The sequence below is a fragment of a genome, unplaced genomic scaffold, assembly GCF_019419815.1.
Source record: "Pyrus x bretschneideri cultivar Hongxiangsu unplaced genomic scaffold, Pyrus_bretschneideri_v1 Contig47, whole genome shotgun sequence".
In the NCBI taxonomy this organism is placed as follows: Eukaryota; Viridiplantae; Streptophyta; class Magnoliopsida; order Rosales; family Rosaceae; genus Pyrus; species Pyrus x bretschneideri.
This window is the reverse complement of record NW_025999784.1, coordinates 2,149,827-2,165,867: the sequence shown is the minus strand read 5'-3', so window position 1 is coordinate 2,165,867 and position 16,041 is coordinate 2,149,827. Positions and strand designations below refer to the sequence as shown.

Genomic DNA, 16,041 nt, shown 5'->3' with positions numbered 1-16,041 from the left:
CGACCGTTCAAACTTGAAGCCGGTGAAATGTGTTAAGATTAGTGTAGATCGAAGATTCGGATGTCCAATGTCACCATAACAAGTACATTATTTATGTGCTATCACTTGAACAACTGAATAATTCATATTTAGTTAAATGTAGAAAGCAAACATTCCTGAAATATAACTAGAAAGGGGAAATATTACATAACATAGTGCCAATCTAACATTGGAGGGTCGAATAACGCAATCTTTCGAGTCAAAAATGCTGTTGCAGTAACTAATTTAAACTCGCGGGATGGAAGCGACAATGGAAAGCAGAATGATTACAACAGATATAACTCCTGCTAGGCATGCAACTTATATAATTAGCTGAATCTATGAGATATGGGAAGAAGAAAAATCCCAAGCCCTTCGGATCCATTACACCTTCTGACTTTAATCCTTGCAAGCATTGGCCGAAAAGCTGTCTGCTTGTCCAAAGAGAATCACTCGGCATCCTCAGTAGCTGTAGGATCACGGCGCTCCCTTTTAAGTTTTTTTGTTTTCTTGGGCTCAAGCATGTCTTGAACCTTTGGTGCACGCTCATTACCTTCGTGTTTCATTCTAGCTTCACGGCGCTCCCTTTTAACTCCCTTTGTTTTGCTCGGCACAAATGTATCACCAACCTTTGTGTGATAATACACCGTATCTCCAATCTAAAAACAAGGAATTTGTCAAACAATTAACAAATGTCAGATATAAGTGCTCAAAAGTTAATGCCATGCAAGAATCAACCTATGTCTAGTTAAACATGCTTAAAATCAGCGTACTGGGGCAAAATGTATGGTAGAAAACGACGCAAAACAGAGAAGAAATGGTTCAGGTCACATAAACTAAAGCTCGCCCTCTAGACCACAAAACAACAGCTAAAGGAAATAATCAATTTTCTCCGTTTACCTTTTGATCCGGGATGTTGATTTTCCCAACCTTGCCCCGCAGTAGGTCTTGTTTAATATTCTTGTCCTGGAAGTAGTAAGAGGAATTGTGTTAGACATGTCACATGCAAAAGAAACACGAGAAATCAAGAGGAGATTTAATAATTCAACCTTCTTGGGCTGATTTTTGCCTTCTCTCATTGCTTCTTTCCTAAGGCTTTCATTAGGAAGACGATGCCGACGAACTACTAAATCCATGGAGGGGCCAACTTCAACTAGTTCCATCCGTGGAACTACTGTGCCAGATTTTTTCAGTCGCAATGCACACTGAGTAAGAACCACTTTCTTAGGAGATATAGCTGTACATATATATACACGGTCTAAACCAGCAAGATTTAATTTCTCTACAACCTGCACATATCATTTTTATGTATATATTAATATCCCTCTTAAATTCAAACACGAGTAATATCAACAAAATGGCAGCAGAGATAAACCTCTCCTCGCAACATATCAAGCAAAACTTCCTTCAAATGTTGCAGTTCTCCGGCGCTTTCAAATCCTTCTCCAATAAAGCAAACGAAAGGTTTCGTGCCCACGCGTGGTGCTAGTTTCTTGTCATATGTAAATGATTCCAATGGTTTATAGTTTTCAACCCCAACCTCTATGAGATCATATATATGGTGATCATAAGTTCTCCCTATGACAAGATTGTCAGGCCGCTTCTTTGAGTGAGAGCCAAACTGCAATAAAAGCAATTAAAAGCTTAAAAGTTACATTAAAGAAATCGGGAAAATAAACACAAGCATGAGATACAGTGCCTGATCGTACTTAGGCAACACAGGGTCTCAGCATTCTAAAGAGGGCGAGTCAAGAACTCGGTTCAGGAAATGGGAAAAACATCGACCACCATGCATATATTTTGAAAAATGAGTATATGTAGTTGGAACCCATAAAATTCAAGATATAGGCTGAAGCGTTCAAGGTAAAGTCCAAATCACAACTAAAACGGTAAAATGGAACTAACAAGTGGGTGACAAGCAATGGGATTCCAAAATCAAGGATGATAGGTAGAAATAGTATACAAATACAAATATTATCATTGATTGAGAGCCGCTTTTAGTTATACTGTATTACGAATTCAGCGTCTGCAATGTCCAAACATCTGCCTAAAAACAGTTTGTTCGCCTACCAGATCCATTGCAAATGTCACAAGAGGATCAATGAGGCAGGTCCATTGTAGAAACATAAACTGAAAAATCAACGATTTCCAGAACTCTGAAAGAATATTAACAAATAGAAACCAAAGATTTCTATCAGAAATGCATTCGTTTTAATGGGCAGCTCAAAGAAATAACAGAAAACAACCAAACATTCATCAATGCTAGCAATTAAACATGTAAAACTAAGCAAATACTGCAACACTATCGAAATCCAAATAACCTTTCAAACCCCAAACAGAAAACAATTGCATTATACAGGCGCGCGCACACACGCACACACATATGTACACATACCAAGCTCACATGAAATTAAATTACAGGAGGAGCAAAATGCTGAGGTAGTTTTGTACTTACGACGAAAATGCTGCAATCGGTTTTATGAGAGAAGAACTCAAGGGAAGTATCACCTCCACTTTCAAAAGGGCTAATATCTTCATTCCTGCGGCTGAATTTCACAGCACTGTCCTTCTTCAAATGGTAAAGGTCCGATAACACAGAATTAATCACACTGCTCGTCTTCCTACCGTGAAGAATCAACGTCTTCTTCCCGGTCTCAACCTTCAAAATTATACAAAACCCACTTGAAAATCAATACAAAAATCGAAAAAAACCAATACCAAGTTGAAAATATCTGAAATTTTGCTTTTGGACACGGGAAAATACGTAATTTTCCCGAGAAACAAACAGATGAGAGGAACTTACGATCTTGGGGGCACGTTTCTCTAGCTCTCTTCTGGCCTTTCCAGTCTTGGGAGTTCTCACTTGCAACAAGGTTGGCTGCAAACCCTCTGGCTCTCTTGTAGCCCTTCCTTTCTGGGGTTGCAACATGGTTGGCTGCAAAATGTAAAACCCTCTGAGAAATACAGTTGCAGGACTTCGGGGGGGGAAGCTAGGGTTTTATTCCAAAACGACGGTGACGACTATGGACTCTGATCTGATGACATTAGGGTTTTGTGGGCTCGTTAAGCTGCTTTGCTCGGCCTTCTTCGGCCCATCAATCTTTTCTTTTGTGACCCATCTTAAGCCCAATCTTTTTTTATTTCTTCGGCGCACCTAATGTTTAATATATTGATATCGATTTAAATAATAATAAACAAATACAGATAGATATAATGATATCGATACCAATAATAGTTATTTTTCTAAAAATTTGAAATAGAAAAAATTAAAAAGAAATTTAAAAAATATTATAGAACAATTTATCGACATTCTAAAAATATTAACAAAATTTGTTGATGTTAAACAAAATTTAAAAAGTTTGTCAAAGAAATTTCAAACAGCGCATGACTTATTTGGATGTACTTTTAAAAAACTGAAATTGCTTTGAAATAAAATGATTTTGGATTTCAAAAACACTTTAAGTGTTATCTACAAGAAACATCAATTATGTGCTTATTTTAAAAATCACTTTTAATGTTTTTCAAATATTTACTAACGTTTTTACTAAGAATTATTTTTAAAAATATTTTCATCAAAATTATTTTCAATTATTTTAAAATCATATTCAAACAAGCTTGAAGAAAGGAAATAAAAAAAAACCTTTTTTCCTTTCTCTATTCATGAAAGCTCCTGTTTTTCTCTCCAAAAAAAAAAAACAAAAAAAGAACTCCTTTTCCTTTTTCATCGTTTTAATTTTAATTCTTTATTTATTTTTGTTGTCTTAAGAGGACCTTCCCGGCTTCCCCCGATATGTATCTCCCTCACACGCAGATGCACTCTTCTTCTTCATCGCCTTGTTCTTAATCTAACCTAATTCCCAATTCCCCAATCGTCAATCTCGGCTCCGATTTTTCAATTTTGTTTTTGTTTTATTCAATTTAATTTGTATTCCTGTAAGAAGAATCAGTTCTTGTATTGATAATCATCCATGTACTTAGGGTTTTCTTATTAATTATCGTGTCGATAACTAGGCCTTTTGCTGTTAGCAGTATATTTTGAATTGATTTTTTTTTTGTTATTTTAATTGATGGCCTTTGGCTGAACTGTAATCGAAGATTAGGGATTTAGGGTTAGGGTTTTGATTTCTGAGACTGTGATGGAAATGGAGAGCTCGCGTAGGCCGTTTAGCAGATCGAATGAACCAGGCCTGAAGAAGCCCCGATTGGCCGAAAACCCGAATGGCCGAGCTTTTGGGCAGAGACCCGTTGGTGGAGCTAATCCAGTGCTGTCAAGGTTCAGAGTGAGTGATAGAAACGTGGGGAGCGATGATCCGAATCGCGGTGGTGGGGGCTATGTGCCGCAGCCACTGCAGCATCAGGAGCTTGTGAGCCAGTACAAGACGGCGTTGGCGGAGCTTACCTTCAATTCAAAGCCAATTATTACCAATTTGACGATAATTGCCGGCGAGAATGTCCACGCCGCGAAGTCGGTGGCGGCAACTGTATGCGGCAACATTATTGAGGTGAAACTAAGCTTTACATTGTGTATGTAGCTGTGTTTTTGTTTAATATTTGGTTATAATGCCAGTTGTTTTGGTTCGATTTGTAAAATGAAAAAGAAAGGGATGGAGTTGGCAAATGAGAATTAAAATGTGTTAGTGCTCATGTCTTGTCTTATGCCGATAATTTAGTGAACAAAGTTCTGTTCCGAAAGTTTGCCCCGTTAAATGTTTGTTTAATTTCTCAATGCAAATAACAAAGCTTTGTGCTGTGTGGTTGTCTAGTGTTGACTGTGAGTGGGAATGTTTGTATTCGCCAATGAGCCCGTCAAAGTAATAAACATTCAATCTTACATTTCCAGTATGATATTGAGTTGAGGCTTTGGCTGCAGTTAACATTGGTCGGGCTTTGTACGTGTAATCAATTATGTTTTCCTGATATTCTCCCAGGTTTAACAGGTTCCAGTCCATCGTTTTCTGGCAGCCTGTGTAGAATTTGTTTAATCCATTGCTCACAAATGAGGCTGTATATAATTACACGAGAGAATACTTTCGACATTCTGCGATTATACGGGTTTTGTGGAATGAGCTGTTGCAGGTTTCGAAACCAAATAAATAAATCTTATCCTTATGGCTATGGCTTTACACAGGAAATCTCTGCATATAGCCTTTTTTTTTCTTTTTACAACAACATTGCAGCATTTGAAAGGGGAGGAAAACCACTTTCATAGCCTAACAGATGCCGCTATGTTTAGAAAATCAGCATTATATGTTGTGGTTGCATATAAGAACCTTATTTTACTAGAGTTTTGGGGATTTTTTTTTTAGACCTGATGGTAATGCCCTGCAAGACTTCGATAGCTGACTCTCTGCAGGTGCATGATCTCATATGGTTTTACTCACCGTTATTTATCTTGCTGAGCACCAAAACAGAGAGTGCATACAAACCTCAGGTTTTGTTAGAGCACTAAAGTTATAGTGCCTATTTCATTGACATCCTTACATTTGAAAGATGGAGGGCATATTTGACCTAGTGTGATTACCACCAAAATATATGTTGTGCATTACATTTATATACACTTGTATACGTCTAATAGGTTTAGATGTTCAGTCCGTTATTTGTTCTTAGTCTTGAATTTCTCTCCTTTAGGCTTCTGATTCCTGTTCTAGCTGAGCGTATTTTCTGATTATCTGGTGCGTGGAGATTTTGTTTAGATGTTACATTATCTATGAGTGGCAGATTGCAGGATGTCTTGTTAGTTAGTTTTCAATGTTCTCGCAAGGCAGTGACTTGAATCCTTGTGAGACAGAAATTGGAATGAGAAAGCCAAGTCTTTTGAGGACGCATGAGAAAACAAGTCATAAAATGTGACCATAAAAATAAACAATGAAATAAATATTACTCGCATTATTTAGTTACTGTATTTCTCCTAACGGTCCTAAGTTTGCTGCCACTGGGATAGTTTAGAAGTGATAATTCGTGCAGTTGTGTTGCTTTTGATATCTTTTAAATGTGTTTGAAGAGTCTAAACTTTGAGGAGTCTAAACTGACACAAATTCTCCTTCCCCCTTCCACACTCCTGGAAAACATTGGTTCCAGGCCTTTGGTGTGTTAATCGCTTATTTGTCTAAATAATATTGGCTGCATCTAATGTATAGTACCTAATTCTAGATAGTAATTTGCAGGTTCCCAGTGAGCAGAAGTTACCATCACTTTATCTTTTGGACAGTATTGTAAAGAATATTGGAAGGGATTATATCAAATATTTTGCTGCCAGACTCCCTGAGGTTAGATTTCCTGCTTGATTCTCATCATGCTTTTTCTAGTTAGTGCAAAGCATTTGTTTTTTACTTTTGACATGTAAGAATGTGTTGATGAACATTCAATATGAAACTGTATTAAATTTGAGCAACAACTTGTTGCCATTAGGATACAACTGTCTTTGGTACCCCTGGTGTTCAATGCTAACCCATTACCTGGTATCTTTCAAATAAAAAAGATGTTTGTCTGCACACTAAGTCCTTGCTACCTGTATTTGTCAAAACCCACGGTAGACTTGACCCTTTATTTTTTACTTTGCCAATTCTTTGCCTTTTTTTGAACTTATAGGTGTTCTGCAAGGCATATAGGCAGGTTGAACCTCCTATACATCAAAGCATGCGGCATCTTTTTGGAACATGGAAAGGAGTGTTTCCTGCTCAGACGCTTCAGATGATTGAGAAAGAACTCGGATTTTCTTCTACAGCAAATGGTTCATCCTCTGGAGCAGCAACATCAAGACCAGATTCACAGTCACAACGACCAGCACATAGCATTCATGTGAATCCCAAATATTTGGAAAGGCAACGGCTTCAGCAGCCAGCAAGGGTAAGTAGTTCTGAAGTCCGTGGTCTATGTGGATTGTGTCCTGACCTCCTAGGATTGATGTTCCACGATTTGGTGGTGGATTGTTAAAGTTATGCACAAATAAATAATATCATCTGAAAACTATACTCTGATGAGCTTTTTTAACACTGGAGACTACAGCCAAATTTTAGAATTCTTATATCAGGTTGTAAAACTTCTATGTTGCTCTTTGTAGATGGTCAGAGAGTTCATTCGTAGAAATTGATCTTATAGTTTAGAATTTATTTTATATTTTCCAGCAGTATCTTATTTCTTTACCAGATGACTTAATATCTGAGAGTGTATATTTCTTTGCTTGACTCGTTTTCTTTGTACAACCTTGATTTTACCATCATGTTCATTATGAAAAGATAAGTGCTTTTACTTATTTCTTTTATGCCGGTTTTTGGTATGAAGGCAAAAGGAAATGCTAGCGACTTTTCTGGGGTTACGGCAAACTCAATTGATGATGATGCAGAGATGCCAGCCAGAGCAGCAAGTATCAGTGCTGGACGACCATGGGTTGATCCTGCTGTTAATTTGCATGTATGTAAAGTAAAATTTGATATTATGTGTGTATTATTGTCCCTTTTTTTCCTCAGTTTGATATGTAACATTTGCACAATTTGCAGCGTTCCAATACAGATGCACTAAGTGCTCGTGTTCATGAGGAGAACATTGGTGCCGAATATGGAGAATACGAATATGGTTCAGATCTTCACAGGAATTCAAACCCGGGAATGGGAAGAATTGGTGGGAAGATTACAGAAACACTGCCCACCCAAAGAAATGGTTTTAATATCAAGCATGGACTTACAAATTACTCGGCACCTAAATCTACTAATGCTGATCCTCGCTTAAAGACAGCACCAGGCATTGCAACTAGAAACAGTGGTGGCCTGTCTAGTAGCTGGAAGAATTCTGAGGAAGAGGAGTTCATGTGGGATGATATGAACTCAAGATTAACAGATCATGGCCCTCCAGATATTTCTAGTAACTCAAGAAAAGATCACTGGGCTTCTGATGATTCAGAGAAATTGGTAAGCTCCGATTATTTGTACTGATTGAAAATTGGGACCCTGAAGGTTGATTACCCTACTGGTTCATGTTAATTTCTCAGCCACAAAGTGTGGAGGCAGATACAGGAACCATTTTTTTTGTGCTTCAGTTTTTATAGATAGCTGGCTAATTCGCATAAGAGTTCACAGTTTACATGATACTGACATAGTTACTGTGCTGATCCCTGTTGGGACTGATACAATGCTTTTTACTTTCAACACTTAGTGTTACCCGTTATGATGCACAAACTCACACCGCCTGTTACATTACATTATTAAGGATACTTTTTTTTTTAAATCTTAATTGGAATTGCTCATATTCTCAGGGCTTTGGAGGTCAGTTGCGTAAACCAAAAGGTGTAAATGATTATGCATCAACAGCTGATCTGGATACCTCTGCTGATCCTACTGAACAGAAAGACCTATCTGCTCTTGGTCAGCGAATGTCATCACCTTGGACATTGCAGGACTCTATCGGTGTTGACAGGCTGACCCCTTCTGGTACTCCTGTCATTAGTTCGGTTCATTCAGAGCGTTATGCTTCAAGTTTAAGTGGGCTATCGACAAGTGGAGATTCTTCTGTGGCCAGGATCGGAAGTAGAGCACAAGTAGCGTCTTCTCGAATCGGAACGTCATGTCTAGGGTTTAATGCAGCAGCGGGGCCTACTGGAGCTTTAGGGAAACAACAGCTTCAGTCTGTGAGAGCTGCATCACCATCTGAACAGTCATCGATGCACCAATATTCTCCTTCACCTACATCTGCAGTACATCCCCGTCATCACTCGCAAAGTTTAGCTGACCAAGACTTTGCTGAGGACCCTTTGCCAATTCCGACTCCCAATGTTCGATTGGGCAGCAAAGCAAAAACACAGCCTCAAGATATATCTTCGTCAATTCCTGACATCCAATCAAGTCACAAATACCCCTTTCGACAACAACCAGACAGTATAGAGTCTGAATCCTTCGGTCGCATTAAGAAGCCTCATGTGCCACAGGTCTCTACTTTTTCAACTCCCTCAACTGTTGGAGATTCTATACCAGGTCTTTCAAATGTCCTTGCTGCAGAATCCTCAGGACAGTTGAGCACAAGTAGTTTGTTGGCTGCTGTTATGAAGACTGGAATACTCTCTGACAAATCAATTACTTGTAGCCTGCCCAATTTGAATCGTCGGGACATGGGACATATTCCATCAGAGTCTGGTGTTCAGCCTCCCTTGCAAAGTGGACCCTCCCCTACCCTTGCACTCCCAGGGCCCAAGGTTGCATCAGCACCTTCATCAGGTCACCTTTCTGGTGAGAACTCGCCAGCTTCCTCAAATGTATCACAGAAGAAGGTAGCACATCTGCCAATTCCACCTAGCCAACCTCCTTCCTCTCTTGATGGCAGTGCGTCAGAAAGTTCAACTGTGGTGAATAATGCCTCAGATCCAATTTCAAACCTTTTAAGCTCCTTAGTTGCAAAGGGTTTGATATCTGCATCAAAGTCGGAGTCACCCACTCCCGTGCCATCCCAAAAGCTGACTGAACCGCACAACAAGAGCCTAGGTGCACCTGCCTCCAAATCAGTGACAGTATCTCCAGTTTCAGTTTCAGTCTCTCCAAGTCGTCCTGTTACATCCCAAACTGATGATGCATCTCTCCCAGAGCCTGTAGCTAAAACATCTGCTGCCTTACCTCAATCTACCAAGACGGAAATAAGAAACCTCATAGGCGTTGCCTTTAAGCCAGATAAAATCCGAGAATTTCATCCAGCTGTGATAGATGAACTTTTTAATGACCTTCCACATACGTGTAGCATATGTGGCCTTAGGCTCAAACTTAAAGAACGACTTGAGAGACATTTGGAATGGCATGCTTCGAAAAATCCCGAAGGTAATGGTTCAGTTATGGCATCAAGGAAGTGGTATCCAGATTTAACCAGCTGGGTTGCTGGAAGGACAGGACCCCCTTTGGTACTGGAGGCCATCAATTCAATAGACGAGCCTAACGAGATGATGGATAGTGATGAGCCCATAGTTCCAGCAGATGAAAACCAATGTGTATGTGTTATATGTGGTGGTATTTTTGAAGATTTTTACTGTCAAGAGAGGGATGAATGGATGTTCAAAGGAGCTTCGTACATGAGTATTCCATCTGGGGCCGGTGAGATGGAAACCACAGAGGAGAGTGTTTTGAAAGGTCCCATTGTGCATGCAAATTGTACAGTGGAAAGTTCACTCTCTGATAGCCATGTTAAATTGGTATGCTGTTGTTAATTAGCATGTGGGAAAAATAATTGTCAATTTTTGGGCCCTTCTTTTATTAATCTTCTACCTTCAATTTTCGACTTTAGATGCTAAGATCTTACCTCTTACTTTTGGCAGGAACCGGATGCTTAGTGCTTGAAGCTCGAAGCTGAAGAGACAAACTCCATGCATTCCGAACTTATGAGGGAAATCCAGGTTTATATAAACGTGTTTTTAGATGTGAATCTTCAATGCCCTTTTTTCTTGTGCCACAAAATAGTGGTGAGAGCTTTCGACTAGCTTCTCCTCTACAATTTTCCTTTTGTTTAAGTCATAGTTTGAGAGAAGAAGAAATACATCCGTTTGCGAGATAGTTTCCATCTCAATGATCTTTCTTATGTGGTTGATGTTTTGCTATATTTGTTACGTTTTTTTACCTCTCTGAAGCGGTTTTGCGCTTGATAGATGCATTTGTGGAGATCTTTCATCATAATTTAGTGCCATTTTTTTTGGCTTCTGTAGTGTTTGTTTATGATCCGTCGTGGATTGAATTGGAATGGATAAACTACTAATTGAAGGAATCTCGAAGTACTAAAAAAATTGTTTCCAACTCGAAGGTTGAGGGCGGAACGCTTGTTAGGGAAAGCTTAATCTGTTGCAAAGCCCCCCCAAAGTGGGAGGGTTAGAAGGGATTAGTTTCTTTTATGTCTGATCCCGTTCTAATCCCTCTCAAAATGAAAAATTAGTATCATCTATTTGAAAGATTTCATCCATTACAATTCAATCTTAGACAGCAAACGAGGCTTAATTGTTCCGCGAAAGTATTATGTTTTGCAAGAATTTTGTTACGGTGGTTACATGGCATATGTGTGGAGCCTACATATCCAATCGTATGGTGCCACCAGATGCATGAATGATGAAAACATTTTTCTTATTTGCACAAGCCAATATTTCTTACAAGGATGCCCTTTCTTAGATCTCTCATCCCACTTTGAAAGATTACTCTCTCAAATCTTAGTCTTTCTTTCTTGCGCTCAATAATTCAGTATTATTCCCTGCTCAATTTAACTTCATGAATTCAACCTTTTTCTGAGAATATATTCTAAATCAATCATAAGAAAGGTTCAATGTCTAAGTGAAAGTTATAGGATGGTACTTGTCAAACTAGGGTGAATCGGTTCCAATTTAAAAATCCAATCCAATTTTCAATTTAATTTCCAGTTCTCAAATTAAATTCACATTCACATCACATATCAAACTATCATACTCATATGCAACTAAAACGATAAATAAAAAGTGCACAAGGATGTAGGATTTAACGAAGCAAAACCCACCACTGGGAAAATCCTCGGGCTCCTAAGCTAGGACAAACACTAAGAGAAATGAGTACAAAATGACTTACAAAACTCATCAACTAGACACGCATACTAGTAGGCAGTTTTGTCTCCGCGCTTTACTACTCGATCTCTCTTCAGCCTTTGAGTGGAAGTGGCACGACACCAAAGCGGCCGTCAATCACTGTGTCCACGAACTTTGCAAGATACTAACGTGATTATGCAAAATATATGAAATGAAATGATTTTTGGAAATCAATCAATTATGAAAATCACAAGGCACATTTTCATAATTGATTTTGATTAAAGCACAATGCAAAATTAGTGAACAAAACTAAATTTTTCTTTAAAAGAAAAAATACGTGAATACAAACTGATTTTTCTACCATAAACCTCACGGGAAAAATATGAATTTTCTTTTTAAAACACAGGTTGCTGACCGACATGGAAAACAAACTTTCTGCTGTTATATGAATGACGATGCTTTCAGTGCATGGTGCTGTGCATCAAATGCAAACTACAATACATACCTTCAGAGCATGCAGCAATATATAAGAATATATATGTATTCTAAAACATGCAGCAAGTAATGGATCTATACAATGCATGTAGTTGTTGTAGACTATCATATATTTATGACTTAAACAATGAAAGTGCAGCAGCAATCCAAGACTAAAAAAACTTATTCTCATATAGCAACAGCATCCTTTTCACCTTCACGAAAACGCAATGGCAGCAACCACAACTCCTTTTTAACACAGACCCCTATATCAATAACATGCGGCAACAGCAAAACGAAACCCTAATGTAATCCCATCTATATATAAGCTGCAGTAGGAGACTTCAAAATGACTTAAAACTCTAAATAGATGAGATAAAAATAAAAACAAAAACATTTGAAGGTGTTAAGTAATAAGGCATAAAACTAAATTATCAAGTGACTAATCCGGATGTATATGCTAAGGTTTTGTTCACACTTGAAAGTCATGGGCTTTGATTAAATCCTAGCTATCATGTAAATAAACCCAAGTATACTCTTTTCTCTCTAGACATATCACCGTAACAATAATCATGCCAAATTGATCTAATATATTGTATAGTTAATCCTAACTACATGAATGCATATGCATGACAAACTTACTTGAATGAATGTCTTTGAAACATTTGTTATTTTAGTGATCGAGAGCATGAGAGACAAATTTAGACTAAAATAATTATAACGGAACACATGTACTAATTTAAGATATTACAGACTTAAGCATTTTGTTTGGGAATAACCAATTTTACCCCTACACTAAGAATTTCTCCCAAAACAATGGCTTTTCGTTCGGATTATGACCCTCCAACGACATTTTCGCACTCTGTTTTCACCTTCTACGCTAAAAAAATAGGAAGAGATGCATGTAAGAAAAAGAAAGTGTGAAAATCACTTTCTGACACAAAAATTCATCTCAATAATGGAGGAGGAATCAGTAATCGGCAACGTTGATACTTGATACTATATTTTCTTACTTAATATGCTTTTGCTTGCACCAAAAAAGAAAAACAAACAATTATTTATTATTTCTTATACAACTTATATACGAAAATCCGAAGTCTATGGCTTATGGTTTTGGGTGTAAATATAATCCAAGTGAGCTTCAGCAATCATCCTTCTCTGCAGACACTCTTCATCTTTCTCATCGCATTCTTCTGATCCCATCAGCTGTGAAGAAAATTACCACAAAAACCCAACAAATAATTAATCGAAGAAGAACATTCAAATATAATAATTAATTGACGAACACGCACATAAGATAAATTAAAATGGAGGAGGGCGGGATATATATATCTTACATTTACGGGATCATTGCTTCCAGTTAGTGAAGCTTTGTTTTGCTGCTGAAGACGAGCACGAGCAGATGATGGGTTGGAGAGAAGAAGAAAAATAAAGATAGAAAATATGAGAAAGTTTTGGTAATTCTTCATCTGCTTCATTGTTTCTCTTCTCTATTAGCTTCTGGATTTTGGCTTGTGGGTGGTGAGTGTGTGTGTTCTGAATAAAAAACGGAAGGAGAAGCAAAGCAGTGTATAAATAAGATGAATATAACTAACAAGGGTTTCACTCATAAGGAAGGCCAAGCACACAGTCACAAGCGGTGCAGTTTGTGGGGTCTACTCACTTCCTTCTCTTTATTTGTTTATGCCAAGAAATATAATTTAGGAATCTTAATACTATGGGCAAGGGTGCCAGAGAAAGGTAATTAAAGTTATACTAACCCTCGTGAGGACAAGAGGGATTGAGAATGTAAGCAACTACTAACCTGTAATTCAGTTTAAGACATGCTTACTTATTTAGAACGAAAATTATCGTATTGAAATTATTAGATAATAGAGCATTTGTTATTATATTTTGCTACCGATCTCTCTTATCAGATGATTAGAGGAAGATAAATAAAGAAATTACATAAATTGTTTCATATAAGTGTTTCTCTTGCTATGATCAAAGTACTTAAATAAGATATTTAGATGTAGGCGTCTCATCTTCCTACTTCATAAACCAAATAATATATACTGTTTCATATAAGTGTTTCTTTTGCTCTGATCAACAAATTTATGAAAAAGAAAAAGAAAAAAGGCATTTAGATGTTAGGCGCCTTATCTCCCTACTTCCTAACCAAACAATATATACACACTGTATGGTAGGAGTGGGTGAGATAAAGAATTTCATGGTTTACTAGTTACATGTTTATCATTGTCATGGCCATTGAGGTCCCCAAAAAAAAACAGTAAGCAAAAACAAAATGATGCAGAAAAAGGAGATATAAAGAATCCCCACGACTCAATGTTGATGCTTCTCCTTTCTCTTTAGAGGCATAGAAAGAATTAAAGAAAGAAAGAAAATAGCATATGTCTTCCCACCAAAGACAAAGTCACCGTCAACCATGTCAACTTTTGGAATTCCATCCTTGACATGCACGTATGCCCTAGACAGCTGTTTTCCATTTGACAATTTTTTTTTTAAATTCCAGACACGTACTTGATCAAGTATTTTCTAATATTGGAAGATATTCGATTCTTAATATATACGACGTCGATAGTACTGCAGATGAGTGTTCTTTCTCATTAGCTCTGAAAAACTGATCAAATCAATAACTTTCAATATGTTGAATCATATCTTTACGTTTCACTCTAACGCGTCGTGTCTCTATATCTCATCTTAACCCGTCAAATCTTTTGTATTTTGTTTGTCTATGTAGAAAAAGGTATGTAGGCTAAAAAATATATTTGTTATTGATACGTGAATGTAGAAAAATGGAAGAGAAGTGAATGTGGAAAAATGGAGGAGAATGCTTTTTTTTTCATTATTTTTCTCTACAAGATTACAAAGATATATATACATGATACAAGTGTGTAGGTAGGACAAGGTAGCCGTCCTAGTGTGTAGGTAGGACAAGGTAGGACGGCTGTAGGACGACTTGACGGCTGTAGGACGGCTAGTGTGTAGGTAGGACAAGGTAGGACGGCTGTAGGACGACTTGACGGCTGTAGGACGGCTAGTGTGTAATATTATATACAATTACACAAGGACTCCAACCATATTCCTTATTTGTCTAACACTCCCCCTCAAGTTGGAGAGTGGATGTCAAGAACTCCCAACTTGCGTAACATACCCGAAAACTTTTCTTTCCCAAGAAGTTTGGTAAACAAGTTTGCCAACTGTTGTGCCGTACCCACATGCTTGGTCTCTATTGTGCCATCTACAATCTTATTTCGTATAAAGTGACAATCCATCTCAATGTGACGAGTTCGTTCATGAAAAACAGGATTGGCAGCTATATGTAACGCTGCTTGATTATCACAAAATAAAATGGAAGGACCATCCAAAGGAATGTTCAAATCCTTCAACAAAAAACGAAGCCAAACTATCTCGCAACAAGCACCTGCCATGGCCCTATATTCCGCCTTTGCTGAAGAGAGCGAAACGGTTTTCTGTCGTTTCGTCCGCCAAGAAATCAAAGAACCGCCCAAGAATACACAATACCCAGTAGTCGAACGGCGAGTGATAAGGCAACCTGCCCAATCAGAATCACAAAACGCAGTTAACTTGGTCTGGTTGTCAGAACGAAATAATAAACCTTGACCTGGAGTAGCCTTCAAATAACGAACAATACGAAGCGCAGCATCCATATGAGATATCTTTGGCTCGTGCATAAAACGGCTTAGAACATGCACAGAATAGGTGATATCCGGCCGAGTGATAGTGAGATATATTAACCGACCTACTAATCGTCGATACTTTTCAGGATCCTTGAGAAGTTCTCCTTTATCAGATAATTTTGTGTCATCCATAGGAAAGCAATGGGTCGTGCTCCCAAAAAACCATAGTCCTTGAGAATCTTTAATGCATACTTGCGTTGAGAAATATAAATCCCTTGTTTGGAACGAGAAACCTCAATACCCAAAAAATATTTTAAATCACCAAGGTCTTTTATCCGAAAATGATCACGGAGAAAAGACTTCAGAGAATTAATGGCACTAGCATCATTGCCTGTAATCACA

The 16,041-nt window shown here is 37.9% G+C and overlaps 2 protein-coding genes and 1 long non-coding RNA gene across 3 annotated transcripts; 1 reads left to right on the top strand and 2 right to left on the bottom strand.

The window, feature by feature from the left end:
- Window positions 1-105: 105 nt before the first annotated feature.
- LOC103955175 (ribosome production factor 2 homolog) lies at window positions 106-3,030 on the bottom strand. Its single transcript, XM_009367058.3, has 6 exons — window positions 2,822-3,030; window positions 2,474-2,677; window positions 1,394-1,639; window positions 1,068-1,307; window positions 919-984; window positions 106-677 (listed from the first exon to the last, which is right to left on the bottom strand). Exons 1-6 carry the CDS (start codon window positions 2,945-2,947, stop codon window positions 468-470), a joined length of 1,092 nt encoding a protein of 363 aa, XP_009365333.1. The 5' UTR covers window positions 2,948-3,030; the 3' UTR covers window positions 106-467.
- A 670-nt stretch (window positions 3,031-3,700) lies between these two features.
- LOC103955176 (polyadenylation and cleavage factor homolog 4) lies at window positions 3,701-10,682 on the top strand. Its single transcript, XM_009367059.3, has 7 exons — window positions 3,701-4,520; window positions 6,183-6,284; window positions 6,607-6,864; window positions 7,300-7,428; window positions 7,515-7,922; window positions 8,267-10,180; window positions 10,304-10,682. Exons 1-7 carry the CDS (start codon window positions 4,161-4,163, stop codon window positions 10,316-10,318), a joined length of 3,186 nt encoding a protein of 1,061 aa, XP_009365334.2. The 5' UTR covers window positions 3,701-4,160; the 3' UTR covers window positions 10,319-10,682.
- Window positions 10,683-12,903: 2,221 nt separating this feature from the next.
- On the bottom strand, window positions 12,904-14,301 carry LOC103955179. The gene is made up of 2 exons (XR_668329.3): window positions 13,336-14,301; window positions 12,904-13,204 (listed from the first exon to the last, which is right to left on the bottom strand). It is a non-coding gene; the product is annotated as an uncharacterized LOC103955179 (long non-coding RNA).
- Between the last annotated feature and the right edge of the window lie 1,740 nt (window positions 14,302-16,041).